Source organism: Scyliorhinus torazame, chromosome 14 (assembly GCF_047496885.1).
Source record: "Scyliorhinus torazame isolate Kashiwa2021f chromosome 14, sScyTor2.1, whole genome shotgun sequence".
Classification (NCBI taxonomy): Eukaryota; Metazoa; Chordata; class Chondrichthyes; order Carcharhiniformes; family Scyliorhinidae; genus Scyliorhinus; species Scyliorhinus torazame.
Genome location: NC_092720.1, coordinates 227,733,739 through 227,759,894, shown reverse-complemented (window position 1 = coordinate 227,759,894; position 26,156 = coordinate 227,733,739). Strand labels below are relative to the sequence as shown.

Below are 26,156 nucleotides of genomic sequence, written 5' to 3'. Positions count from 1 at the left end.
CCGGAGCTCATTTCTACAGCCGCAAAGACCAGAGACAAGGGAAGGGAGTCCTCAAAATCTTCCACTGGTGCCTCACTCGAAGCCTGCGCAGGTCGTTACGGGACCGAATGGGGATAGAGACGCTGACATGACGGAGGCAGCAGACTCTGACTCCGAGATGGAGACACAGGACGCATCAGAGGGGGAATCCTCGGGTCCACGGGCCGTGGATGTACAACCGCGCCGTTCATCACGGAAGCGCCGGTCTCCGTCTCGTTACACGCCGCCTGATCCAGCGCCGCGTGCAAATGGCGTCCGGCCTGCGGCCAAACGAGTTCGACGCCTTCCTTCGCCAGGGTCTTCGGTGGATTCCTTGGACTTTGGGGGGGGGAGGGATGTTATAACCTGCCTACTGACGATTGGCTGGGGACTAATGAGAATCCCACAATCCTGTGGGAGTATGAACTTCCCCAATGAGGGGGGCGGAGAAACTCCTACTATAAATAAGCTGGCCAGTTCAGGAACCAGCAGGAAGGAGAAGGTAGCAAGGGAAGTTACTGCTACTGTTATGTTTATATTGTTATAGTAAATAAACTTTATTATTTTGTATCCTTAAAACTCGTGCTGGATTCTTCGTGGCCCTTACAAAAGCAGTTTACCAGGATGAAGTTTACCAGGATGAGGTTTAACAGGATGAGGTTTAACAGGATGAGGTTTACCAGGATGAAGTTTAACAGGATGAGGTTTAACAGGATGGAGTTTAACTTGTGTGAAGTTTACCAGGATGAAGTTTACCAGGATGAAGTTGAACAGGATGGAGTTTAACTCGTGTGAAGTTTAACAGGATGGAGTTTACCAGGATGGAGTTGACCAGGATGGAGTTTAACTGGATGCAGTTTAACTGGATGAAGTTTACCAGGATGAAGTTTACCAAGATGAAGTTTAACAGGATGAAGTTTAACTTGTGTTAAGTTTACCAGGGCGGAGTTTACCAGGATGGAGTTTAACTTGTGTGAAGTTTAACAGGACGAAGTTTACCAGGATGGAGTTTAACAGGATGGAGTTTAACTTGTGTGAAGTTTACCAGGATGAAGTTTACCAGGATGAAGTTTAACTTGTGTGAAGTTTACCAGGATGAAGTTTACCAGGATGAAGTTTAACTTGTGTGAAGTTTACCAGGATGAAGTTTAACAGGATGGAGTTTAACAGGATGAAGGTTAACAGGACGAAGTTTACCAGGAGGAGTTTAACAGGATGGAGTTTAACTTGTGTGAAGTTTACCAGGATGAAGTTTAACTTGTGTGAAGTTTACCAGGACGAAGTTTACCAGGATGGAGTTTAACTTGTGTGAAGTTTACCAGGACGAAGTTTACCAGGACGGAGTTTACCAGGACGGAGTTTAACTTGTGTGAAGTTTACCAGGACGGAGTTTACCAGGATGGAGTTTAACAGGATGAAGGTTAACAGGACGAAGATTACCAGGAGGAGTTTAACAGGATGGAGTTTAACTTGTGTGAAGTTTACCAGGATGAAGTTTAACTTGTGTGAAGTTTACCAGGACGAAGTTTACCAGGATGGAGTTTAACTTGTGTGAAGTTTACCAGGACGAAGTTTACCAGGACGGAGTTTAACAGGATGGAGTTTACCAGGATGGAGTTTAACTTGTGTGAAGTTTACCAGGATTAAGTTCAGGTGAAACTGACCCCTCCCTATTTGGAGACAAGACGAGCAATTGACAGATGGATTCAGTGATTGGCCAATGGGATGGCAGACCCAGCGGGACGGCCAATCAGAAAGGAGAGGGCGGGACCTCCGCTTGGGGCTGGGTTAAAAGTTTCGGTAAAGTTTTGCTCCAACTTTTCTTTGTGTTTGGTTTAGTCAGAGGAGCAGAGAGACAGAGTGTGAGGCGGAGATAGAGAGAGAAAGGGAGTGTGTGTGTGTGTGAGTGAGAGTGAGGAGAGAGCGTATAGAGTGTGAGGGGGAGAGAGAGAGAGTCTGAGTGGGAGAGGTGTGAGGACAGACATAGGGAGTTGGGGAGAGAGAAGGAGGGAGACACCGTGTGGGAGAGAGAGACAGAGGCAGGGAGTGAGCGGAGAGAGTAGTGAGGGTGGAGGGAGTGAGTGTGTGAGGGGAGGGTGGACAGGGAGGTGGAGGGAGTGAGTGTGTGAGGGGAGGGTGGACAGGGAGGTGGAGGGAGTGAGTGTGTGAGGGGAGGGTGGACAGGGAGGTGGAGGGAGTGAGTGTGTGAGGGGAGGGTGGACAGGGAGGTGGAGGGAGTGAGTGTGTGAGGGGAGGGTGGACAGGGAGGTGGAGGGAGTGAGTGTGTGAGGGGAGGGTGGACAGGGAGGTGGAGGGAGTGAGTGTGTGAGGGGAGGGTGGACAGGGAGGTGGAGGGAGTGAGTGTGTGAGGGGAGGGTGGACAGGGAGGTGGAGGGAGGGAGTGTGTGAGGGGAGGGTGGACAGGGAGGTGGAGGGAGTGAGTGTGTGAGGGGAGGATGGACAGGGAGTTGGAGGGAGGGAGTGTGTGAGGGGAGGGTGGACAGGGAGGTGGAGGGAGTGAGTGTGTGAGGGGAGGGTGGACAGGGAGTTGGAGGGAGGGAGTGTGTGAGGGGAGGGTAGACTGGCACGGGGAGCCTGTCTCTGGAGACCTCCAGCGAGATGAATGATGCCAGTTTGGTGTCACAGCCCCAAACGTCTCCAGTAACGCGGGCAAAATTCCAGGCCTCTGTGGGCTGGCTCCGTGCCAAGGTGCTGGGCACAGGTAAGAGAGGGGGCATGGCACCCATCAAACTCCACTGGCCGGTCAGTACTGAGGGAGCGCCGCACTGTCAGAGGGTCAGTACTGAGGGAGCGCCGCGCTGTCAGAGGGTCAGTGCTGAGGGAGTGCCGCACTGTCAGAGGGTCAGTACTGAGGGAGTGCCGCACGGTCAGAGGGTCAGTACTGAGGGAGTGCCGCACTGTCAGAGGGTCAGTACTGAGGGAGTGCCGCACTGTCAGAGGGTCAGTACTGAGGGAGCGTCGCACTGTCAGAGGGTCAGTACTGAGGGAGCGTCGCACTGTCAGAGGGTCAGTGCTGAGGGAGTGCCGCACTGTCAGAGGGTCAGTACTGAGGGAGTGCCGCACGGTCAGAGGGTCAGTACTGAGGGAGTGCCGCACTGTCAGAGGGTCAGTACTGAGGGAGTGCCGCACTGTCAGAGGGTCAGTACTGAGGGAGCGTCGCACTGTCAGAGGATCAGTACTGAGGGAGCGCCGCACTGTCGGAGGGTCAGTACTGAGGGAGTGCCGCACTGTCAGGGGGTCAGTACTGAGGGAGCGCCGCACTGTCGGAGGGTCAGTACTGAGGGAGTGCCGCACTGTCAGGGGGTCAGTACTGAGGGAGCGCCGCACTGTCAGGGGGTCAGTACTGAGGGAGTGCTGCACTGTCAGAGGGTCAGTACTGAGGGAGCGCCGCACTGTCAGAGGGTCAGTACTGAGGGAGTGCCGCACTGTCAGAGGGTCAGTACTGAGGGAGCGCCGCACTGTCAGAGGGTCAGTACTGAGGGAGTGCCGCACTGTCAGAGGGTCAGTACTGAGGGAGTGCCGCACTGTCAGAGGGTCAGTACTGAGGGAGTGCCGCACTGTCAGAGGGTCAGTACTGAGGGAGCGCCGCACTGTCAGAGGGTCAGTACTGAGGGAGTGCCGCACTGTCAGAGGGTCAGTACTGAGGGAGTGCCGCACTGTCAGAGGGTCAGTACTGAGGGAGTGCCGCACTGTCAGAGGGTCAGTACTGAGGGAGTGCCGCACTGTCAGAGGGTCAGTACTGAGGGAGTACCGCACTGTCAGAGGGTCAGTACTGAGGGAGTGCCGCACTGTCAGAGGGTCAGTACTGAGGGAGTGCCGCACTGTCAGAGGGTCAGTACTGAGGGAGTGCCGCACTGTCAGAGGGTCAGTACTGAGGGAGTGCCGCACTGTCAGAGGGTCAGTACTGAGGGAGCGCCGCACTGTCAGAGGGTCAGTACTGAGGGGGCGCCGCACTGTCAGAGGGTCTGTACTGAGGGAGTGCCGCACTGTCAGAGGGTCAGTACTGAGGGAGTGCTGCACTGTCAGAGGGTCAGTACTGAGGGAGTGCCGCACTGTCAGAGGGTCAGTACTGAGGGAGTGCTGCACTGTCAGAGGGTCAGTACTGAGGGGGTTCCGCACTGTCAGAGGGTCTGCACTGAGGGAGTGCTGCACTGTCAGAAGGTCAGTACTGAGGGAGTGCCGCACTGTCAGAGGGTCAGTACTGAGGGAGTGCCGCACTGTCAGAGGGTCAGTACTGAGGGAGTGCCGCACTGTCAGAGGGTCAGTACTGAGGGAGTGCCGCACTGTCAGAGGCTCAGTACTGAGGGAGTGCTGCACTGTCAGAGGGCCAGTGCTGAGGGAGTGCCGCAATGTCAGAGGGTCAGTACTGAGGGAGTGCCGCACTGTCAGAGGGTCAGTACTGAGGGAGTGCCGCACTGTCAGAGGGTCAGTACTGAGGGAGTGCCGCAATGTCAGAGGGTCAGTACTGAGGGAGTGCTGCACTGTCAGAGGGGTCAGTACTGAGGGAGTGCCGCAATGTCAGAGGGTCAGTACTGAGGGAGTGCCGCACTGTCAGAGGGTCAGTACTGAGGGAGTGCCGCACTGTCAGAGGGTCAGTACTGAGGGAGTGCCGCACTGTCAGAGGGTCAGTACTGAGGGAGTGCCGCAATGTCAGAGGGTCAGTACTGAGGGAGTGCCGCACTGTCAGAGGGCCAGTGCTGAGGGAGTGCCGCACTGTCAGAGGGTCAGTACTGAGGGAGTGCCGCACTGTCAGAGGGTCAGTACTGAGGGAGTGCTGCACTGTCAGAGAGTCAGTACTGAGGGAGTGCCGCACTGTCAGAGGGTCAGTACTGAGGGAGTGCCGCACTGTCAGAGGGTCAGTACTGAGGGAGTGCTGCACTGTCAGAGGGTCAGTACTGAGGGAGTGCCGCACTGTCAGAGAGTCAGTACTGAGGGAGTGCTGCACTGTCAGAGGGTCAGTACTGAGGGAGCGCCGCACTGTCAGAGGGTCAGTACTGAAGGAGTGCCGCACTGTCAGAGGGTCAGTACTGAGGGAGCGCCGCACTGTCAGAGGGTCAGTACTGAGGGAGTGCCGCACTGTCAGAGGGTCAGTACTGAGGGAGTGCCGCACTGTCAGAGGGTCAGTACTGAGGGAGTGCCGCACTGTCAGAGAGTCAGTACTGAGGGAGTGCCGCACTGTCAGAGGGTCAGTACTGAGGGAGTGCCGCACTGTCAGAGGGTCAGTACTGAGGGAGTGCTGCACTGTCAGAGGGTCAGTGCTGAGGGAGAGCCGCAAGCAGGTAATTGGCTGCCTGGATTCCCACGTTGCAACAGGGCGTCTGCCCTCTGTCCGCGTTGTGTTGTGGGGCACGGGGGGATGTAGTTTAATGATCGGCTCGGCCTTGCTCTGAATTACAGGGTGATTGAGACGGAAACATTCATTGCTCAGGGCAGGTATCTGGATCATTCCAGAGGGAGGGGAAATCCCCCGCCCGGAACGTTTATCCAGCTTCCCCACCCTGCCGTTGGTGATGTGACACCTCCGGCTGTGTTCATCCCGATTGGGGGAGGGGGAGGTTGGTGGGGGGAGGGGCCAGTCCCTCAGTATCCACTCTGTCAGCCCCCGCAGAATCCGAGATGTCTGAAACAGGCGCTCCCCTTCCCCCGCCCTCCCCTTCCCCCGCCCTCCCCTTCCCCCGCCCTCCCCTTCCCCCGCCCTCCCCTTCCCCCGCCCTCCCCTCGCACGCAGCCCCCAGGGGGAATCCTCCCCTCGCACACAGCCCCCAGAGAGAGAGGGAGGGGGGCACCGGGGGGAAGAGAGGGAGAGGGGCACCGGGGGGCAAGAGAGGGAGGGGGGCACGGGGAGGAAGAGAGGGAGGGGGGCACGGGGAGGAAGAGAGGGAGGGGGGCACCGGGGGGGAGAGAGGACTGGGGGGAAGAGAGGGAGGGAGGGGGGCACGGGGGGGAAGAGAGGGAGGGGGCAACAGGGGGGAGAGAGGGAGGGGGGCACGGGGGGGGAGAGAGGGAGGGGGCACGGGGGGGAAGAGAGGGAGGGGGGCACCAGGGGGGAGAGAGGGAGGGGGGCATGGGGGGGGAAGAGGGAGGAGGGCACGGGGGGGGGGAAGAGGGAGGAGGGCACGGGGGGGGGGGGGAAGGAGGGCACGGGGGGGGGGAAGGAGGGCACGGGGGGGAGGGAGGGAGGGCACGGGGGGGGGGGAGGGAGGGAGGGCACGGGGGGGGGGGAGGGAGGGAGGGCACGGGGGGGGGGGGAGGGAGGGAGGGCACGGGGGGGGGGGAGGGAGGGAGGGCACGGGGGGGGGGGGGGAGGGAGGGAGGGCACGGGGGGGGGGGGAGGGAGGGAGGGCACGGGGGGGGGGGGGGGGAGGGAGGGAGGGCACGGGGGGGGGGGGGAGGGCACGGGGGGGGGGGGGGGGGGGGGGGGGGCACGGGGGGGGGGGGGAGAGGGAGGGCACGGGGGGGGGGAGAGGGAGGGCACGGGGGGGGGGAGAGGGAGGGCACGGGGGGGGGGGGGAGGAGAGGGAGGGCACGGGGGGGGGGGGGAGGGAGAGGGAGGGCACGGGGGGGGGGAGGGAGAGGGAGGGCACGGGGGGGGGGGGAGGGAGGGCACGGGGGGGGGGGGGAGGGAGGGCACGGGGGGGGGAGGGAGGGCACGGGGGGGAGGAGGGCACGGGGGGGAAGGAGGGCACGGGGGGGAAGGAGGGCACGGGGGGGAAGGGAGGGCACGGGGGGGGAAGAGGGAGGAGGGCACGGGGGGGGGGGAGGTCACGGGGGGGGGTGGAAGAGGGAGGGGGGCACGGGGGGGTGGAAGAGGGAGGGGGGCACGGGGGGGGGTGGAAGAGGGAGGGGGCACGGGGGGGTGGAAGAGGGAGGGGGGCACGGGGGGGTGGAAGAGGGAGGGGGGCACAGGGGGGGGTGGAAGAGGGAGGGGGGCACGGGGGGGGTGGAAGAGGGAGGGGGGCACGGGGGGTGGAAGAGGGAGGGAGGGGGGCACGGGGGGGTGGAAGAGGGAGGGGGGCACGGGGGGGTGAGGAGGGCACGGGGGGAGAGGGAGGAGGGCACGGGGGGGGAAGAGGGAAGAGGGAGGAGGGCACGGGGGGGGGGCAAGAGGGAGGAGGGCACGGGGGGGAGGAGGAGGGCACGGGGGGGGGCAAGAGGGAGGAGGGCACGGGGGGGGGAAGAGGGAGGAGGGCACGGGGGGGGAAGAGGGAGGAGGGCACGGGGGGGGGGAGAGGGAGGAGGGCACGGGGGGGGGGAGAGGGAGGAGGGCACGGGGGGGGGGGAGAGGGAGGAGGGCACGGGGGGGGGGGGGAGAGGGAGGAGGGCACGGGGGGGGGGGGGGGAGAGGGAGGAGGGCACGGGGGGGGGGAGAGGGAGGAGGGCACGGGGGGGGGAGAGGGAGGAGGGCACCGGGGGGGGGGGGAGAGGGAGGAGGGCACCGGGGGGGGGGGGGAGAGGGAGGAGGGCACGGGGGGGGGGGAGAGGGAGGAGGGCACGGGGGGGGGGGGGAGAGGGAGGAGGGCACGGGGGGGGAGAGGGAGGAGGGCACGGGGGGGGAGGAGGGCACGGGGGGGGGGGGGGAGGAGGGCACGGGGGGGGGAGGAGGGCACGGGGGGGGAGAGGGAGGAGGGCACGGGGGGGGAGAGGGAGGAGGGCACGGGGGGGGGAGAGGGAGGAGGGCACGGGGGGGGGAGAGGGAGGAGGGCACGGGGGGGGAAGAGGGCACGGGGGAGGGGGGAAGAGGGAGGAGGGCACGGTGGAGGGGGGAAGAGGGATGAGGGCACGGGGGAGGGGGGGAAGAGGGAGGAGGGCACGGGGGGGGGAGAGGGAGGAGGGCACGGGGGCGGGAAGAGGGAGGGGGCACGGGGGGGGGGGAAGAGGGAGGGCACGGGGGGGGGGGGGGAAGAGGGAGGGGGCACTGGGGGGGGAAAGAGGGAGGGGGGCACCGGGGGGGGGGAAAGAGGGAGGGGGGCACCGGGGGGGGGAAAGAGGGAGGGGGCACGGGGGGGGGGGAGAGGGAGGGGGCACGGGGGGGGGGGGGAGAGAGGGAGGGGGGCACTGGGGTTGGAGAGAGGGAGGGGGGCACTGGGGTTGGGGGGGTGAGAGAGAGAGGAGGGCACTGGGGGGGAGAGAGAGGAGGGGGGCACGGGGGGGGAGAGAGGGAGGGGGGCACTGGGGTTGGAGAGAGGGAGGGGGGCACTGGGGGTGGGGGGGGGTGAGAGAGAGAGGAGGGCACTGGGGGGGGGAGAGAGGGAGGGGGGGGAGAGAGGGAGGGGAGCACTGGGGGGGAGCACTGGGGGGGAGCGAGGGAGGGGGGCACTGGGGGGGAGCGAGGGAGGGGGGCACTGGGGGGGAACGAGGGAGGGGGGCACTGGGGGGGAGCGAGGGAGGAGGGCACTGGGGGGGAGAGAGGGAGGGGAGCACCAGGGGAGCGATGGGTGAAGCGGCTTTGTCTCGGAGGCCTGGGTGGTGAGTGAGGCGTTGTGTGAGGTGAGGTGAGATAAGGGTCGTAGATCACTGGATGAGTTGAGAGGAGGGGATGCGGGGGATGAGGCACACACGGCTGGGTAGGAGGGAATAGAACATAGAACATGGAACATTACAGCGCAGTACAGGCCCTCGATGTTGCGCCGACCTGTGAAACCACTCTAAAGCCCATCTACACTATTCCCTTATCGTCCATATGTCTATCCAATGACCATTTGAATGCCCTTAGTGTTGGCGAGTCCACTACTGTTGCAGGCAGGGCATTCCACACCCTTACTACTCTCTGAGTAAAGAACCTACCTCTGACATCTGTCTTATATCTATCTCCCCTCAATTTAAAGCTATGTCCCCTCGTGCTAGACATCACCATCCGAGGAAAAAGGCTCTCACTGTCCACCTTATCCAATCCTCTGATCATCTTGTATGCCTCAAATAAGTCACCTCTTAACCTTCTTCTCTCTAACGAAAACAGCCTCAAGTCCCTCAGCCTTTCCTCATAAGATCTTCCCTCCATACCAGGCAACATTCTGGTAAATCTCCTCTGCACCCTTTCCAATGCTTCCACATCCTTCCTATAATGCGGCGACCAGAACTGCACGCAATACTCCAAATGCGGCCGCACCAGAGTTTTGTACAGCTGCAACATGACCTCGTGGCTCCGAAACTCAATCCCTCTACCAATAAAAGCTAACACACTGTACGCCTTCTTAACAACCCTATCAACCTGGGTGGCAACTTTCAGGGATCTATGTACATGGACACCAAGATCTCTCTGCTCATCCACACTGCCAAGAATCTTACCATTAGCCCAGTACTCTGTCTTCCTGTTATTCCTTCCGAAATGAATCACCTCACACTTTTCTGCATTAAACTCCATTTGCCACCTCTCAGCCCTGCTCTGCAGCTTATCTATGTCCCTCTGTAACTTGTAACATCCTTCCGCACTGTCCACAACTCCACCGACTTTAGTGTCATCTGCAAAGTTACTCACCCATCCTTCTACGCCCTCCTCCAGGTCATTTATAAAAATGACAAACAACAGTGGCCCCAAAACAGATCCTTGTGGTACACCACTAGTAACTGGACTCCAGGCTGAACACTTCCCATCAACCACCACCCTTTGTCTTCTTCCAGCTAGCCAATTTCTGATCCAAACTGCTAAATCTCCCTGAATCCCATGCTTCCGTATTTTCTGCAGTAGCCTACCGTGGGGAACCTTATCAAACGCTTTACTGAAATCCATATACACCACATCAACTGCTTTACCCTCATCCACCTGTTTGGTCACCCTCTCAAAGAACTCAATAAGGTTTGTGAGGCACGACCTACCCTTCACGAAACCGTGTTGACTATGTCTAACCAAATTATTCCTTTTCAGATGATTATACATCCTATCTCTTCGAAACCTTTCCAAGATTTTGCCCACAACAGAAGTAAGGCTCACTGGTCTATAGTTACCGGGGTTGTCTCTACTCCCCTTCTTGAACAAGGGGACAACATTTGCTATCCTCCAGTCTTCTGGCACTATTCCTGTAGACAAAGATGACTTAAAGATCAAAGCCAAAGGCTCAGCAATCTCCTCCCTAGCTTCCCAGAGAATCCTAGGATAAATCCCATCCGGCCCAGGGGACTTATCTATTTTCACCCTTTCCAGAATTGTTAACACCTCCTCCTTATGAACCTCAAGCCCTTCTAGTCTAGGAGCCTGAATCTCAGTATTCTCCTCGACAACATTGTCTTTTTCCTGTGTGAATACTGACGAAAAATATTCATTTCGCACCTCTCCTATCTCCTCGGACTCCAAGCACAACTTCCCACTACTGTCCTTGACTGGCCCTACTCTTACCCTCGTCATTCTTTTATTTCTGACATATCTATAGAAAGCTTTCGGGTTATCCTTGATCCTACCTGCCAAAGACTTCTCATGTCCCCTCCTGGCTCTTCTTAGCTCTCTCTTTAGGTCCTTCCTAGCTAACTTGTAACTCTCGAGTAGCCCTAACTGAACCTTCATGTCTCATCTTTACATAAGCCTCCTTCTTCCTCTTGACAAGTGTTTCAACTGTTTTAGTAAACCACGGTTCCCTTGCTCGACCACATCCTCCCTGCCTGACAGGTACATACTTATCAAGGTCACGCAGTAGCTGTTCCTTGAACAAGCTCCACATTTCCATTGTGCCCATCCCCTGCAGTTTTCCTCTCCATCCGATGCATCCCAAGTCTTGCCTCATCGCATCATAATTGCCTTTCCCCCAGGCGCCTGGGGTGGTGGTGGGGGGGGGGGGGGTGCTGAAACCCCGCCCGGCATTGCCGCGATGTTTACGTGGCTGCCTCTGCCTCTCGACCTGCTTCCACACGCACCAGTCCCACATTCCACACCATTCCCGACTGACTCATCGCTGCTGTGAAATCAGATAGATTCCCAGCAATCTGATCGGGGAATCGACCAGACCCAACGTGGCGGGGGGGGGGGGGGGCGTGGGGAGAGGATGTTTCCTCTGGTCGGAGAATCGAGAACCGGGGGGGGGGGGGGGGTCACTGTTTAAAAATAAGGGGATCGCTGATTCGGGATCGGATAAGGGGATTCTCCCCCGAGGTGGTGGGGGGGGGGGGTCTCTGGCAGTCTCCTCCTCAACAGGAGTGGGAGCAGCATCTCTGAATATTAGTTAGGCCGAGCTGGAGAGGTGGCCAGGGGGGGTGAAAGTTTAACCAGGGGGGTGAAAGGTTATCGGGGGTCGGCGGGTCGCGGGGGTCGGCGGGTCGCGGCTCTTGAGGTCACTGTCATTCACCGACGGGGCAGACTCGAGGGGACGAATGGCATCCTCCTGTTACTTCATGTCCCAGACCCCAGCAGCCAGGGAAGCCTGTTGGAGGTAGGCCGCAGTTATCCAGGGGGAGGGGCCCATTCAGCCCCTCCCGAGTGGCCGGGGGGGGTGGGGCCCATTCAGCCCCTCCGAGTGGCCAGGGGGAGGGGCCCATTCAGCCCCTCCGAGTGTCCGGGGGAGGGGCCCATTCAGCCCCTCCGAGTGGCCAGGGGGCGGGGCCATTCAGCCCCTCCGTCTGGCCATGCAGACACGGGGAGAACAAAGAACTACAGCACAGGAACAGGCCCTTCGGCCCTCCAAGCCCGTGCCGACCATGCTGCCCGACTAAACTACAATCTTCTACACTTCCTGGGTCCGTATCCCTCTATTCCCATCCTATTCATGTATTTGTCAAGATGCCCCTTAAATGTCACTATCGTCCCTGCTTCCACCACCTCCTCCGGTAGCGAGTTCCAGGCACCCACTACCCTCTGCGTAAAAAAACTTGCCTCGTACATCTACTCTAAACTTTGCCCCCTCACCTTAATCCTATGCCCCCTAGTAATTGACCCCTCTACCCCGGGGAAAAGCCTCTGACTATCCACTCTGTCTATGCCCCTCATAATTTTGTAGACCTCTATCAGGTCGCCCCTCAACCTCCGTCGTTCCAGTGAGAACAAACCGAGTTTATTCAATCTCTCCTCATAGCTAATGCCCTCCATACCAGGCAACATTCTGGTAAATCTCTTCTGCACCCTCTCTAAAGCCTCCACATCCTTCTGGTAGTGTGGCGACCAGAATTGAACACTATACTCCAAGTGTGGCCTAACTAAGGTTACGTGCAGACTCCGCACAGACAGTGAGCCGGAGCCAGGATCTAACCCAGGTACTCGGCGCTGTGAGGCAGCAATACTAGCCACTGCATTCCCCGACAATTGTCTGGAGACAACAGTTTTGGAAACTATTTCAAATTTAGGTATGGGCATCAAAAATTGTCACAGGCAGAGTATCGATATTGCCGCAAATAAGGCAGGAAAATACTCCGGTCTAGAAGCAAGACTGAACAATGCACGCCCCTCTGCATAATTAATCCCATGCTCCAGTCACTCCTTGAATTTAATCGGCAATGTTGCAGCCGTACATTTTCTTGACATTGTTCAAAACTTGTACACCTTCTTTTCGGTTTCCACGCATCGGGGGAAGATGCGGCGATCACGCCGGGAGCACGCGTGTGGAAAACATTTGATGGTCAAAAGAATTAGTGACACCAGGTGGTCCGCCTGTCTAGGTGCTGCTCTGGCTTTGAGAGTGAACTTTGTGGGGGAAAGAGAAGATCATTGTTGAGACTGTTCGTTGTGGCACAGAGCAGTGAATCTCTGACGAAGACAGTTGATTTATTTTGCCTCTGCAGGAAGAGGTTAATTGAATTCTCCCGGGAAGAAATAGAGACAAATCTTTCTGAAGACGAAGTGAAACGATTCATTCATCGATGAAGTTGAGCTCTGTGCTTCGCGATCACAGCTGATTTGTAGACACTTGACCGTGATGGCTTACAGGTACCTTTCCAAGCGTGGAAACCATTCTGAACATTCTTTCTGTGTTGAAAAGAGTGAAAGATTATCTGCGCAGTACGATGAACCGGGACCTAATCGACAAGTTGGGCAATGCTGCTGATTGAAGATGGGTCCTTGCACAATCTTACCAACGATGCTGTGATTAGTTGCGAAGAAAGAGTGCGGAAGAAAAGCCATCTTAAGTTACTGTGGATGGTAAACAGCTGGTGAAGCAAGAATTTCTAAAATATCCGCCCGGCTACCATGTTCCCCTGTCTGAACTCTGTTCTCCCAAGAGAAAATATTTGCTGGTTGGATTTAATGGCTGGTGGTCACATTCAGACAGATTGAACCACTGAGTAACCATCCCCCATTTACCGCCCTCCAGATGTGTTACAGTCACACCAGCGGCTGATTCATCCATCCCTCAGTACTGACTCTCTGACAGTGCAGCACTCCCTCAGTACTGACCCTCTGACAGTGCGGCACTCCCTCAGTACTGACCCTCTGACAGTGCGGCACTCCCTCAGTACTGATCCTCTGACAGTGCGGCCCTCCCTCAGTACTGACCCTCTGACAGTGCGGCCCTCCCTCAGTACTGACCCTCTGACAGTGCGGCACTCCCTCAGTACTGATCCTCTGACAGTGCGGCACTCCCTCAGTACTGACCCTCTGACAGTGCGGCCCTCCCTCAGTACTGACCCTCTGACAGTGCGGCACTCCCTCAGTACTGATCCTCTGACAGTGCGGCACTCCCTCAGTACTGACCCTCTGACAGTACGGCACTCCCTCAGTACTGACCCTCTGACAGTGCAGCACACCCTCAGTACTGACCCTCTGACAGTGCAGCACACCCTCAGTACTGACCCTCTGACAGTGCGGCACTCCCTCAGTACTGACCCTCTGACAGTGCAGCACTCCCTCAGTACTGACCCTCTGACAGTGCAGCACTCCCTCAGTACTGACCCTCTGACAGTGCGGCACTCACTCAGTACTGACCCTCTGACAGTGCAGCACTCCCTCAGTACTGACCCTCTGACAGTGCGGCACTCCCTCAGTACTGACACTCTGACAGTGCGGCACTCCCTCAGTACTGACCCTCTGACAGTGCGGCACTCCCTCAGTACTGACCCTCTGACAGTGCGGCACTCCCTCAGTACTGACCCTCTGACAGAGCGGCACTCCCTCAGTACTGACCCTCTGACAGTGCGGCACTCCCTCAGTGCTGACCCTCCGACAGTGCAGCACTCCCTCAGTACTGACCCTCTGACAGTGCGGCACTCCCTCAGTACTGACCCTCTGACAGTGCGACACTCCCTCAGTACTGACCATCCCACAGTGCGGCACTCCCTCAGTACTGACCCTCTGACAGTGCAGCACTCCCTCATTACTGACCTTCTGACAGTGCGGCACTCCCTCAGTACTGACCCTCTGACAGTGCAGCACTCCCTCATTACTGACCTTCTGACAGTGCAGCACTCCCTCATTACTGACCTTCTGACAGTGCGGCACTCCCTCAGTACTGACCCTCTGACAGTGCGGCGCTCCCTCAGTACTGACCCTCTGACAGTGCGGTACTCCCTCAGTACTGACCCTCTGACAGTGCGGCACTCCCTCAGTACTGACCCTCTGACAGTGCGGCACTCCCTCAGTACTGACCCTCTGACAGTGCGGCACTCCCTCAGTACTGACCCTCTGACAGTGCAGCTCTCCCTCAGTACTGACCCTCTGACAGTGCGGCACTCCCTCAGTACTGACCCTCTGACAGTGCGACACTCCCTCAGTACTGACCATCCCACAGTGCGGCACTCCCTCAGTACTGACCCTCTGACAGTGCAGCACTCCCTCATTACTGACCTTCTGACAGTGCGGCACTCCCTCAGTACTGACCCTCTGACAGTGCGGCACTCCCTCAGTACTGACCCTCTGACAGTGCGGCACTCCCTCAGTACTGACCCTCTGACAGTGCGGCACTCCCTCAGTACTGACCCTCTGACAGTGCAGCTCTCCCTCAGTACTGACCCTCTGACAGTGCAGCACTCCCTCAGTACTGACCGTCTCACAGTGCGGCACTCCCTCAGTACTGACCCTCTGACAGTGCAGCACTCCCTCAGTACTGACCCTCTGACAGTGCGGCACTCCCTCAATACTAACCCTCTGACAGTGCAGCACTCCCTCAGTACTGACCCTCTGACAGTGCAGCACTCCCTCAGTACTGACCCTCTGACAGTGCGGCACTCCCTCAGTACCGACCCTCTGACAGTGCAGCTCTCCCTCAGTACTGACCCTCTGACAGTGCAGCACTCCCTCAGTACTGACCGTCTCACAGTGCAGCACTCCCTCAGTACTGACCGTCTCACAGTGCAGCACTCCCTCAGTACTGACCCTCTGACAGTGCGGCACTCCCTCAGTACTGACCCTCTGACAGTGCAGCACTCCCTCAGTACTGACCGTCTCACAGTGCGGCACTCCCTCAGTACTGACCCTCTGACAGTGCAGCACTCCCTCAGTACTGACCCTCTGACAGTGCGGCACTCCCTCAATACTAACCCTCTGACAGTGCGGCGCTCCCTCAGTACTGACCCTCTGACAGTGCGGCACTCCCTCAGTACTGACCCTCTGACAGTGCAGCTCTCCCTCAGTACTGACCCTCTGACAGTGCGGCACTCCCTCAGTACTGACCGTCTCACAGTGCGGCACTCCCTCAGTACTGACCCTCTGACAGTGCAGCACTCCCTCAGTACTGACCCTCTGACAGTGCGGCACTCCCTCAGTACTGACCCTCTGACAGTGCAGCACTCTCTCAGTACTGACCCTCTGACAGTGCAGCACTCCCTCAGTACTGACCCTCTGACAGTGCGGCACTCCCTCAGTACTGACCCTCTGACAGTGCAGCTCTCCCTCAGTACTGACCCTCTGACAGTGCGGCACTCCCTCAGTACTGACCGTCTCACAGTGCGGCACTCCCTCAGTACTGACCCTCTGACAGTGCAGCACTCCCTCAGTACCGACCCTCTGACAGTGCAGCTCTCCCTCAGTACCGACCCTCTGACAGTGCGGCACTCCCTCAGTACCGACCCTCTGACAGTGCAGCTCTCCCTCAGTACTGACCCTCTGACAGTGCAGCACTCCCTCAGTACTGACCGTCTCACAGTGCGGCACTCCCTCAGTACTGACCCTCTGACAGTGCAGCACTCCCTCAGTACTGACCCTCTGACAGTGCGGCACTCCCTCAATACTAACCCTCTGACAGTGCGGCACTCCCTCAGTACTGACCCTCTGACAGTGCGGCACTCCCTCAGTACTGACCCTCTGACAGTGCGGCACTCCCTCAGTACTGACCCTCTGACAGTGCGGCACTCCCTCAGTACTGACCCTCTGACAGTGCGGCACTCCCTCAGTACTGACCCTCTGACAGTGCGGCACTCCCTCAGTACTGACCCTCTGACAGTGCGGCACTCCCTCAGTACTGACCCTCTGACAGTGCAGCACTCCCTCAGTACTGACCGTCTCACAGTGCGGCACTCCCTCAGTACTGACCCTCTGACAGTGCAGCACTCCCTCAGTACTGACCCTCTGACAGTGCGGCACTCCCTCAATACTAACCCTCTGACAGTGCAGCACTCCCTCAGTACTGACCCTCTGACAGTGCAGCACTCCCTCAGTACTGACCCTCTGACAGTGCAGCACTCCCTCAGTACTGACCCTCTGACAGTGCAGCACTCCCTCAGTACTGACCCTCTGACAGTGCAGCACTCCCTCAGTACTGACCCTCTGACAGTGCGGCACTCCCTCAATACTAACCCTCTGACAGTGCAGCACTCCCTCAGTACTGACCCTCTGACAGTGCGGCACTCCCTCAATACTAACCCTCTGACAGTGCAGCACTCCCTCAGTACTGACCGTCTGACAGTGCCGCACTCCCTCAGTACTGACTCTCTGACAGTGCGGCACTCCCTCAGTACCGACCCTCTGACAGTGCGGCACTCCCTCAGTACTGACCCTCTGACAGTGCGGCACTCCCTCAGTACTGACCCTCTGACAGTGCGGCACTCCCTCAGTACTGACCCTCTGACAGTGCGGCACTCCCTCAGTACTGACCCTCAGACAGTGCGGCACTCCCTCAGTACTGACCCTCTGACAGTACGGCAATCCCTCAGTACTGACCCTCTGACAGTGCGGCACTCCCTCAGTACTGACCCTCTGACAGTGCAGCACTCCCTCAGTACTGACCCTCTGACAGTGCGGCACTCCCTCAGTACTGACCCTCTGACAGTGCGGCACTCCCTCAGTACTGACCCTCTGACAGTGCGGCACTCCCTCAGTACTGACCCTCTGACAGTGCGGCACTCCCTCAGTACTGACCCTCTGACAGTGCGGCACTCCCTCAGTACTGACCCTCTGACAGTGCAGCATTCCCTCAGTACTGACCCTCTGACAGTGCGGCACTCCCTCAGTACTGACCCTCTGACAGTGCGTCACTCCCTCAGTACTGACCCTCTGACAGTGCAGCATTCCCTCAGTACTGACCCTCTGACAGTGCGTCACTCCCTCAGTACTGACCCTCTGACAGTGCAGCACTCCCTCAGTACTGACCCTCTGACAGTGCGGCACTCCCTCAGTACTGACCCTCTGACAGTGCGGCACTCCCTCAGTACTGACCCTCTGACAGTGCAGCATTCCCTCAGTACTGACCCTCTGACAGTGCGGCACTCCCTCAGTACTGACCCTCTGACAGTGCAGCACTCCCTCAGTACTGACCCTCTGACAGTGCGGCACTCCCTCAGTACTGACCCTCTGACAGTGCAGCACTCCCTCAGTACTGACCCTCTGACAGTGCGGCACTCCCTCAGTACTGACCCTCTGACAGTGCGGCACTCCCTCAGTACTGACCCTCTGACAGTGCGGCACTCCCTCAGTACTGACCCTCTGACAGTGCGGCACTCCCTCAGTACTGACCCACTGACAGTGCGGCACTCCCTCAGTACTGACCCTCTGACAGTGCGGCACTCACTCAGTACTGACCCTCTGACAGTGCAGCACTCCCTCAGTACTGACCCTCTGACAGTGCGGCACTCACTCAGTACTGACCCTCTGACAGTGCAGCACTCCCTCAGTACTGACCCTCTGACAGTGCGGCACTCCCTCAGTACTGACCCTCTGACAGTGCGGCACTCCGTCACTACTGACCCTCTGACAGTGCGGCACTCCCTCAGTACTGACCCTCTGACAGTGCAGCACTCCGTCAGTACTGACCCTCTGACAGTGCGGCACTCCCTCAGTACTGACCCCCTGACAGTGCGGCACTCCCTCAGTACTGACCCTCTGACTGTGCAGCACGAGAGGACAGAGAGCTCCCAGTCTCGGCCTGGGCAGCGAGAGTTCACCCTCGGTCAGTGGCGTGCCAAGCTGCAGCTGCTGTGTTGTCATTTAGTTTGTAACATCAATGTGTCCATTGTCCGGTGTGAGAGAGACGTTCCTGTCTGGGGCTGGATCTGGTTTTGTTGCTGCTTTGGTGTGTGTGGGAGACGTGAAAGTAACTCTCCCTGGGTCAGAGTGCGCGTGCGCGCGACACAGGCGATTGCGTGCGCGCGACACAGGCGATTGCGTGCGCGCGGCACAGGCGATTGCGTGCGCGCGGCACAGGCGATTGCGTGCGCGCGGCACAGGCGATTGCGTGCGCGCGGCACAGGCGATTGCGTGCGCGCGGCACAGGCGATTGCGTGCGCGCGGCACAGGCGATTGCGTGCGCGCGGCACAGGCGATTGCGTGCGCGCGGCACAGGCGATTGCGTGCGCGCGGCACAGGCGATTGCGTGCGCGCGGCACAGGCGATTGCGTGCGCGCGGCACAGGCGATTGCGTGCGCCAGTGTGTGTGTGTGACGCGTGTGTCTGTCAGTGTGTCTGTCAAAGTTAGGTTGTGGTTAGCTGGGCTGAGTAACAAGGAGGAAATCGAGCCTTGTGCAGCAGACGGAACCCAGTGCTCGCCCGAAAGCCCGAAGCTGGCTGAATGTTGAAATGCGGCTCCACATTCCAGCTCTCGATGACTCACTGAACTTCTCACAGAACGGTGCAAACTCGATCAGCACATCACATTAGCAATGGCTCTCAAAGGGGGGGGGGGTCAGTTCCACCACCACCCCCTCGCCTTCTCCCCGTTATCCAGGACATTCCTCCATTTCACACCGCTCCGAATCCCTCCGGAAACCCTCGATTGAACCCGGCCTCCTCCACCCTCTCAGACAGCACATTCCAGACCCTCGATTGAACCCGGCCTCCTCCACCCTCTCAGACAGCACATTCCAGACCCTCGATTGAACCCGGCCCCCTCCACCCTCTCAGACAGCACATTCCAGACCCTCGATTGAACCCGGCCTCCTCCACCCTCTCAGACAGCACATTCCAGACCCTCGATTGAACCCGGCCTCCTCCACCCTCTCGGACAGCACATTCCAGACCCTCGATTGAACCCGGCTCCCTCCACCCTCTCAGACAGCACATTCCAGACCCTCGATTGAACCCGGCCCCCTCCACCCTCTCAGACAGCACATTCCAGACCCTCAATTGAACCCGGCCTCCTCCACCCTCTCAGACAGCACATTCCAGACCCTCGATTGAACCCGGCCCCCTCCACCCTCTCAGACAGCACATTCCAGACCCTCGATTGAACCCGGCCCCCTCCACCCCCTCGGGCAGCACATTCCAGACCCTCGATTGAACCCGGCCTCCTCCACCCTCTCAGACAGCACATTCCAGACCCTCGATTGAACCCGGCCTCCTCCACCCTCTCGGACAGCACATTCCAGACCCTCGATTGAACCCGGCCTCCTCCACCCTCTCGGACAGCACATTCCAGACCCTCGATTGAACCCGGCCTCCTCCACCCTCTCAGGCACCACATTCCAGACCCTCGATTGAACCCGGCCTCCTCCACCCTCTCAGACAGCACATTCCAGACCCTCGATTGAACCCGGCCCCCTCCACCCTCTCAGACAGCACATTCCAGACCCTCGATTGAACCCGGCCCCCTCCACCCTCTCAGACAGCACATTCCAGACCCTCGATTGAACCCGGCCTCCTCCACCCTCTCAGACAGCACATTCCAGACCCTCGATTGAACCCGGCCTCCTCCACCCTCTCGGGCAGCACATTCCAGACCCTCGATTGAACCCGGCCTCCACCCTCTCAGACAGCACATTCCAGACCCTCGATTGAACCCGGCCTCCTCCACCCTCTCAGACAGCACATTCCAGACCCTCGATTGAACCCGGCCCCCTCCACCCTCTCAGACAGCACATTCCAGACCCTCGATTGAACCCGGCCCCATCCACCCCCTCGGGCAGCACATTCCAGACCCTCGATTGAACCCGGCCTCCTCCACCCTCTCAGGCAGCACATTCCAGACCCTCGATTGAACCCGGCCTCCTCCACCCTCTCGGGCAGCACATTCCAGACCCTCGATTGAACCCCGCCCCCTCCACCGTCTCAGACAGCACATTCCAGACCCTCGATTGAACCCGGCCTCCTCCACCCTCTCAGACAGCACATTCCAGACCCTCGATTGAACCCGGCCTCCTCCACCCTCTCGGACAGCACATTCCAGACCCTTGATTGAACCCGGCCTCCTCCACCCTCTCAGGCAGCACATTCCAGACCCTCGATTGAACCCGGCCTCCTCCACCCTCTCGGGGAGCACATTCCAGACCCTCGATTGAACCCGGCCCCCTCCACCCTCTCAGACAGCACATTCCAGACCCTCGATTGAACCCGGCCTCCTCCACCCTCTCAGACAGCACATTCCAGACCCTCGATTGAACCCGGCCTCCTCCACCCTCTCGGGCAGCACATTCCAGACCCTCGATTGAACCCGGCCTCCACCCTCTCAGACAGCACATTCCAGACCCTCGATTGAACCCGGCCTCCTCCACCCTCTCAGACAGCACATTCCAGACCCTCGATTGAACCCGGCCCCCTCCACCCTCTCAGACAGCACATTCCAGACCCTCGATTGAACCCGGCCCCATCCACCCCCTCGGGCAGCACATTCCAGACCCTCGATTGAACCCGGCCTCCTCCACCCTCTCAGGCAGCACATTCCAGACCCTCGATTGAACCCGGCCTCCTCCACCCTCTCGGGCAGCACATTCCAGACCCTCGATTGAACCCGGCCTCCTCCACCCTCTCAGACAGCACATTCCAGACCCTCGATTGAACCCGGCCCCCTCCACCCTCTCAGACAGCACATTCCAGACCCTCGATTGAACCCGGCCTCCTCCACCCTCTCAGACAGCACATTCCAGACCCTCGATTGAACCCGGCCTCCTCCACCCTCTCGGGGAGCACATTCCAGACCCTCGATTGAACCCGGCCTCCTCCACCCTCTCAGACAGCACATTCCAGACCCTCGATTGAACCCGGCCTCCTCCACCCTCTCGGACAGCACATTCCAGACCCTCGATTGAACCCGGCCTCCTCCACCCTCTCAGACAGCACATTCCAGACCCTCGATTGAACCCGGCCCCCTCCACCCTCTCCGACAGCACATTCCAGACCCTCGATTGAACCCGGCCCCCTCCACCCTCTCAGACAGCACATTCCAGACCCTCGATTGAACCCGGCCCCCTCCACCCTCTCGGGCAGCACATTCCAGACCCTCGATTGAACCCGGCCTCCTCCACCCTCTCAGACAGCACATTCCAGACCCTCGATTGAACCCGGCCTCCTCCACCCTCTCAGACAGCACATTCCAGACCCTCGATTGAACCCGGCCTCCTCCACCCTCTCGGACAGCACATTCCAGACCCTCGATTGAACCCGGCCTCCTCCACCCTCTCGGACAGCACATTCCAGACCCTCGATTGAACCCGGCCTCCTCCACCCTCTCAGGCACCACATTCCAGACCCTCGATTGAACCCGGCCTCCTCCACCCTCTCAGACAGCACATTCCAGACCCTCGATTGAACCCGGCCCCCTCCACCCTCTCAGACAGCACATTCCAGACCCTCGATTGAACCCGGCCCCCTCCACCCTCTCAGACAGCACATTCCAGACCCTCGATTGAACCCGGCCTCCTCCACCCTCTCAGACAGCACATTCCAGACCCTCGATTGAACCCGGCCTCCTCCACCCTCTCGGGCAGCACATTCCAGACCCTCGATTGAGCCCGGCCTCCACCCTCTCAGACAGCACATTCCAGACCCTCGATTGAACCCGGCCTCCTCCACCCTCTCAGACAGCACATTCCAGACCCTCGATTGAACCCGGCCCCCTCCACCCTCTCAGACAGCACATTCCAGACCCTCGATTGAACCCGGCCCCATCCACCCCCTCGGGCAGCACATTCCAGACCCTCGATTGAACCCGGCCTCCTCCACCCTCTCAGGCAGCACATTCCAGACCCTCGATTGAACCCGGCCTCCTCCACCCTCTCAGACAGCACATTCCAGACCCTCGATTGAACCCGGCCCCCTCCACCCTCTCAGACAGCACATTCCAGACCCTCGATTGAACCCGGCCTCCTCCACCCTCTCAGACAGCACATTCCAGACCCTCGATTGAACCCGGCCTCCTCCACCCTCTCAGACAGCACATTCCAGACCCTCGATTGAACCCGGCCCCCTCCACCCTCTCAGGCAGCACATTCCAGACCCTCGATTGAACCCGGCCCCCTCCACCCACTCGGGCAGCACATTCCAGACCCTCGATTGAACCCGGCCCCCTCCACCCTCTCGGGAAGCACATTCCAGACCCTCGATTGAACCCGGCCTCCTCCACCCTCTCGGGAAGCACATTCCAGACCCTTGATTGAACCCGGCCTCCTCCACCCTCTCAGACAGCACATTCCAGACCCTCGATTGAACCCAGCCTCCTCCACCCTCTCAGACAGCACATTCCAGACCCTCGATTGAACCCGGCCTCCTCCACCCTCTCAGACAGCACATTCCAGACCCTCGATTGAACCCGGCCTCCTCCACCCTCTCAAACAGCACATTCCAGACCCTCGATTGAACCCGGTCTCCTCCACCCTCTCAGACAGCACATTCCAGACCCTCGATTGAACCCGGCCCCCTCCACCCTCTCGGGCAGCACATTCCAGACCCTCGATTGAACCCGGCCTCCTCCACCCTCAGACAGCACATTCCAGACCCTCTATTGAACCCGGCCTCCTCCACCCTCTCAGACAGCACATTCCAGACCCTCGATTGAACCCGGCCTCCTCCACCCTCTCAGGCAGCACATTCCAGACCCTCGATTGAACCCGGCCCCCTCCACCCTCTCAGACAGCACATTCCAGACCCTCGATTGAACCCGGCCCCCTCCACCCTCAGACAGCACATTCCAGACCCTCGATTGAACCCGGCCTCCTCCACCCTCTCAGACAGCACATTCCAGACCCTCGATTGAACCCGGCCCCCTCCACCCTCTCAGACAGCACATTCCAGACCCTCGATTGAACCCGGCCCCCTCCACCCTCTCAGACAGCACATTCCAGACCCTCGATTGAACCCGGCCTCCTCCACCCTCTCAGACGGCACATTCCAGACCCTCGATTGAACCCGGCCCCCTCCACCCTCTCAGACAGCACATTCCAGACCCTCGATTGAACCCGGCCCCCTCCACCCTCTCAGACAGCACATTCCAGACCCTCGATTGAACCCGGCCTCCTCCACCCTCTCAGACAGCCCATTCCAGACCCTCGATTGAACCCGGCCTCCTCCACCCTCTCAGACAGCACATTCCAGACCCTCGATTGAACCCGGCCCCCTCCACCCTCTCAGACAGCACATTCCAGACCCTCGATTGTACCTGGCCTCCTCCACCCTCTCAGACAACACATTCCAGACCCTCGATTGAACCCGGCCCCCTCCACCCTCTCAGACAGCACATTCCAGACCCTCGATTGAACCCGGCCTCCTCCACCCTCTCGGGCAGCACATTCCAGACCCTCGATTGAACCCGGCCCCCTCCACCCTCTCAGACAGCACATTCCAGACCCTCGATTGAACCCGGCCTCCTCCACCCTCTCAGACAGCACATTCCAGACCCTCGATTGAACCCGGCCTCCTCCACCCTCTCGGGCAGCACATTCCAGACCCTCGATTGAACCCGGCCTCCTCCACCCTCTCGGGAAGCACATTCCAGACCCTCGATTGAACCCGGCCCCCTCCACCCTCTCGGGCAGCACATTCCAGATCCTTCCTATAGTGTGACAACTGGTCACGATATTCCAGTTGAGGTCTCACTGGTGTAACGTAACGTCCGTCCTTTTGATGATCTCTGTTTGCGAAGTGCTCAGCCACTCCTCTGTCTTGACAGATGTCTCTGGCAGTCTGGCGGGCGTCTTCCTGAACAATGGCAACGTCAGCCCGGCCGTATCGGAGTGGCTTTCGTCCGGAATACCCTACTGTCAGCTGCTGGGTATCGACCGTGGGGCTGGCGAGGATCCGCGGGGCCGGCAGCAGCGTTTCATCCAATTCCTGGGATCGGCGGGCGTGGAGGTCTCCAGCACCATCACCGCCCAGAGGCTCGCGCGCACCCCGATAAGCCTGGTGAGTCTCACCCACCTTCCGTCGTCCTGGACTCCACTCGGAACGAGACCCCACAAACCAGATAACCACCATGTCGATCACTTCAAGAATTACTCTCGACGGTGGAGTTTGATCTGGAACGTGGTCTCTGGTGTGTGTGACGGTGGAGTTAGATCTGGAACGTGGTCTCTGGTGTTTGTGATGGACTTAGATCTGGAACGTGGTCTCTGGTGTTTGTGACGGTGGAGTTTGATCTGGAACGTGGTCCTGGTGTGTGTGACGGTGGAGATTGATCTGGAACATGGTCCTGGTGTTTGTGACGGTGGAGTTGATCTGGAACGTGGTCCTGGTGTGTGTGACGGTGGAGTTTGATCTGGAACGTGGTCCTGGTGTGTGTGACGGTGGAGTTTGATCTGGAACGTGGTCTCTGGTGTTTGTGACGGTGGAGTTTGATCTGGAACGTGGTCTCTGGTGTTTGTGACGGTGGAGTTTGATCTGGAACGTGGTCTCTGGTGTTTGTGACGGTGGAGTTTGATCTGGAACGTGGTCTCTGGTGTGTGTGACGGTGGAGTTAGATCTGGAACGTGGTCTCTGGTGTTTGTGATGGACTTAGATCTGGAACGTGGTCTCTGGTGTTTGTGACGGTGGAGTTTGATCTGGAACGTGGTCTCTGGTGTTTGTGACAGTGGAGTTTGATCTAGAACGTGGTCTCTGGTGTTTGTGACGGTGGAGTTTGATCTGGAACGTGGTCCTGGTGTTTGTGACGGTGGAGTTTGATCTGGAACGTGGTCTCTGGTGTTTGTGATGGTGGAGTTTGATCTGGAACGTGGTCCTGGTGTTTGTGACGGTGGAGTTTGATCTGGAACGTGGTCCTGGTGTGTGTGACAAGTGGAGTTTGATCTGGAACGTGGTCTCTGGTGTTTGTGACGGTGGAGTTAGATCTGGAACGTGGCCCTGGTGTTTGTGACGGTGGAGTTGATCTGGAACGTGGTCTCTGGTGTTTGTGACGGTGGAGTTGATCTGGAACGTGGTCTCTGGTGTTTGTGACGGTGGAGTTTGATCTGGAACATGGTCTCTGGTGTTTGTGATGGTGGAGTTTGATCTGGAAAGTGGTCTCTGGTGTTTGTGACGGGTGGAGATTGATCTGGAACGTGGTCTCTGGTGTTTGTGACGGTGGAGTTTGATCTGGAACGTGGTCCTGGTGTTTGTGACAGTGGAGTTTGATCTGGAACGTGGTCTCTGGTGTGTGTGACGGTGGAGTTTGATCTGGAACGTGGTCTCTGGTGTTTGTGACGGTGGAGTTTGATCTGGAACGTGGTCTCTGGTGTTTGTGACGGGTGGAGATTGATCTGGAACGTGGTCTCTGGTGTTTGTGACGGTGGAGTTTGATCTGGAACGTGGTCTCTGGTGTTTGTGACAGTGGAGTTTGATCTGGAACATGGTCTCTGGTGTTTGTGACGGGTGGAGATTGATCTGGAACGTGGTCTCTGGTGTTTGTGACGGTGGAGTTTGATCTGGAACGTGGTCCTGGTGTTTGTGACAGTGGAGTTTGATCTGGAACATGGTCCTGGTGTGTGTGACGGTGGAGTTTGATCTGGAACGTGGTCTCTGGTGTGTGTGACGGTGGAGTTTGATCTGGAACGTGGTCCTGGTGTGTGTGACGGTGGAGTTTGATCTGGAACGTGGTCTCTGGTGTTTGTGACGGTGGAGTTTGATCTGGAACGTGGTCTCTGGTGTTTGTGACGGTGGA

General features: G+C 59.0%; 1 protein-coding gene across 1 annotated transcript in view; it reads left to right on the top strand.

The window, feature by feature from the left end:
- The first annotated feature begins 2,582 nt into the window (after positions 1 to 2,582).
- LOC140389191 (uncharacterized) overlaps positions 2,583 to 26,156 on the top strand; it is a 62,171-nt gene continuing 38,597 nt past the window's right edge. The window contains exons 1-2 of the mRNA XM_072473354.1: positions 2,583 to 2,740; positions 24,195 to 24,427. Coding sequence (XP_072329455.1) covers positions 2,638 to 2,740; positions 24,195 to 24,427 — 336 coding nt within the window. The 5' untranslated portion in view covers positions 2,583 to 2,637. The remainder of the gene's footprint in view (positions 2,741 to 24,194; positions 24,428 to 26,156) is intronic.